The sequence below is a fragment of the Mus caroli genome, chromosome 10 (genome assembly GCF_900094665.2).
Source record: "Mus caroli chromosome 10, CAROLI_EIJ_v1.1, whole genome shotgun sequence".
In the NCBI taxonomy this organism is placed as follows: Eukaryota; Metazoa; Chordata; class Mammalia; order Rodentia; family Muridae; genus Mus; species Mus caroli.
The window spans coordinates 50,879,641-50,882,680 of NC_034579.1; the positions used below are offsets into that span (position 1 = coordinate 50,879,641).

The following is a 3,040-nucleotide window of genomic DNA, read 5'->3' on the forward strand; positions in this document are numbered from 1 at the left end:
TTTTTTGGTTTTTCGAGACAGGGTTTCTCTGTGTAGCCCAGCTGTCCTGGAACTCACTCTGTAGACCAGGCTGGCCTCGAACTCAGAGATCCACCTGCCTCTGCCTCCCAAGTGCTAGGATTAAAGGCGTGCGCCACCACGCCCGGCCTCATCCAATCATTCTTATCAGCATCAATTTTATATGGAAATAAGCAAAAACAACGGAAACCATAAGCATAATCATAAATTTAAAAAATCAAGCTGGGCCTGGTGAAACATGCTCCCACCACTTGGGATACTTAAGTTCAATAGTCATTTCCAGGCTATCCTGGGCTTGCCGGGCAACATAGCATGCAGGTCTCAAAAATCCTGACTTATTAAATTAGAAACCCTACAGTGATTCTTTGCACATCTTTTTAAATTCCCTTGAGAATCTGAGCAAATTATAAAGAACACCACCATAAAACGGCAAGTAAAACATAACCTTTTACAGAGAACATTAAAGGACTGAAGGGTCCCTTAATACCCATTTCTAGAAACTGAACTTCGAGATATCCAAAAGTCAGTAAAAACCAAGAAAAACTGCCTCCTATCAGGCATGAGGCTCGGGTTCCATTCCCAGCACCTGAATGACCAAGTCAAAAGCAACATCACAGGAAAAGTATCTGTGAGAGACAAACACTGGATTGTAAAAGGCTACAACTAATCCTGTGCCTGGAGGAAGACCTTGAAGCGGAGAGGCCTAATTCACTACATGAACAAACTCCAAAGAAATGCATTGAGCCCTAAGGATCTTTATGTATAAGGAGCAGTGTGCATTGTAAAAGGTCCTTCAGGTTGCACCTAACACTTCCTCTCTCCGTGCTTCTCAAAACTGGGCAACCTGCTCCCTTTCAGTGGGTCTAGGACATTTGTATGGCGCCCTACCCCTACACAGGAACCCAGACCTGCTTCAGTATGAGAGGCCCTTCAGTATATGGCTTCTTACAACAGGCAGTGAAAGTAACAGACGAACAAAAACACAAATAAGGACTTGGGGGCAGCGAGGGGTGGGAGGTGGGGGTCACTACTTTTAGATAATGTGAAAGGAATTCCCTTAAGTGTTAAGATTGTTCTTTAAAGAACAGAATAATTTACAATTGATGTTCTTGAGCTGCTGTGACAGAAGAGAACACACAGGCAGAAGAGGCTCTACAAAAATCACTTTGAAAAAAAGGATAAATTCAGCATTGGGACAAATGAGAGAAAAAAACTAAACCAACAATCAGCTATTTTAGCAAAAATATCAAATAAATCTCTATCCAAATCATTTTCAGCTTTCCTGGACCAGTGGTTTGTTGCTTAAAAACTTATAAACTCGATTTTACTTGTGAAAATTTTCGTCAGTCTCCTCCAGCCGCAAGAGGATCTCCTCTGCGCACTCCAAGGAGGGAGCTCCGGTGATTTTCTCCTTCACGCTCTGGAACAGCTGCCGGAGCATCGCCTGCAGCATCACCTCATCCTCGCTGGAGAAATGGGCCATGCCTTGCAGCAGTCAAATCTCCGCAACCACCGCGGGGTCGCCACCAACAAAGCTCACTGCGCACGCGCGACCCAGCCCAATCGCCGCCGACGCTCAGCGTCGTTCCCTAGGAAACCACAGCGAGAGTCCCAGGGCGGGGCCGCGGATGAGTAGCGATGTGCAGGAAGACTGGGCTGTAGGTTTAGAGACCCAGAACTTGCAGAGGCTAACGTTGGATGATTGACGTTCCTTGGTACCGGCAGAGCTCAAGCCTCCCCCGACGGGAACAACAGACACCTCAGGATCTGCTGGGAGGGCCTAACGGGAAACGCCTCGGCTGCGCCTGACGTCAGCTCGCTGACCCGCCCAGGGGAGGAGTTAATCCCAGAGGAGAGTGGAACTGATCCTAAGCTTGACATGCAGGAAGGAGGAAGGAGACAGAAATAGATGAGGCCTTCAGTAAAAACAGGGCAAAGGAAGCCAAACTGAAATATCAACTGGGGATTGGGTGGTATTGAAATGTGGAAAAACCGTGTTCATACAGCAGCCGTAACAACTGTTGCCTGCCAATGAGGATAGCACTCTGTAACAGAAAAGAAACTTAACAATTCATTACAGGGCAGTTATGTATTTTACTAAGGAAATGCCACATGGCAGACTGGAAGTAGCCCTTGAACACTCATCCCTAGCAAAAAGAGCTATGGATAACTGCCTTCTGAGATCTAAAGAGTCATTGGTCTCTAAGGATGTGGCCATGCTCCAGAGGATGGCCCAACATCCAAAAGGATATAGGCAGCAAGTCAATTCTGTGTTTTGTTTACGGAGTTTGGATTGGTGGTTAAGAGCACTAACTGCTTTTTCTGAGGACCCAGGTTCAATTTCCAGCACCAACATGGTGACTCACAACCTTCTGTAAGTCCAGTTCCATGAGATCTGATGCCCTCTTCTGACCTCCGTGGCACTACTCATCTGTGGTTCACAGACATACAGACATGCAAACACTATACACATAAAATAATTTTTAAGATCAACGTTTTAAAAAGAAAGGAGTGTGGAAGTGGAACAGTATATGTGAGTATGATCTAATACATTGTACAAATAGGAAATTCAAAAACAAATCCAAAAATGCATTTCTTTAAAAGAAAAGAAAGGTGGTATTATTTGTGGAAACCTAAGATTTTGTTTATCAATCAGTAGGAAGTTTAAAAAGAAGCAGCATATATAGTATGGGAGCTTGCAAATGCACAATATTCAGATGCCAATAGTTACTGATGCCAAACAACTGATGAATGGTTTGACGTCAATAAACTTCCAGAATCCAGCTGTATATTCTATCCTCATCAGATATACTTCTCAGTTTAGCCAGATTCAGTAATTTTCTAGGAAAACAAATATTTCTATCCAGAAATTGCACCATATTTATTCAGAATATAAGGTCATTGTTTGCTTTTTAGTATAAAATTAGCATTTGTATTTTTAATTAATATTTGACAATTTCATACATGTGTATACTGAGTTTCATCTCCCTTTTCTTTTTTTTTTTTTTAGGAGTGGTAATAT

At 43.3% G+C, this 3,040-nt stretch overlaps 1 protein-coding gene across 2 annotated transcripts in view; it reads right to left on the bottom strand.

The window, feature by feature from the left end:
* The window catches only part of Tbc1d32 (TBC1 domain family member 32), a 213,273-nt gene extending 211,527 nt beyond the window's left edge, over positions 1 to 1,746 (bottom strand). For both annotated transcript variants that reach the window (XM_029482691.1, XM_021174643.2), the window contains exon 1: positions 1,347 to 1,746. In XM_029482691.1, the coding sequence (XP_029338551.1) occupies positions 1,347 to 1,501 (155 nt within the window). In that variant the 5' untranslated portion in view covers positions 1,502 to 1,746. The remainder of the gene's footprint in view (positions 1 to 1,346) is intronic.
* Positions 1,747 to 3,040: the final 1,294 nt, after the last annotated feature.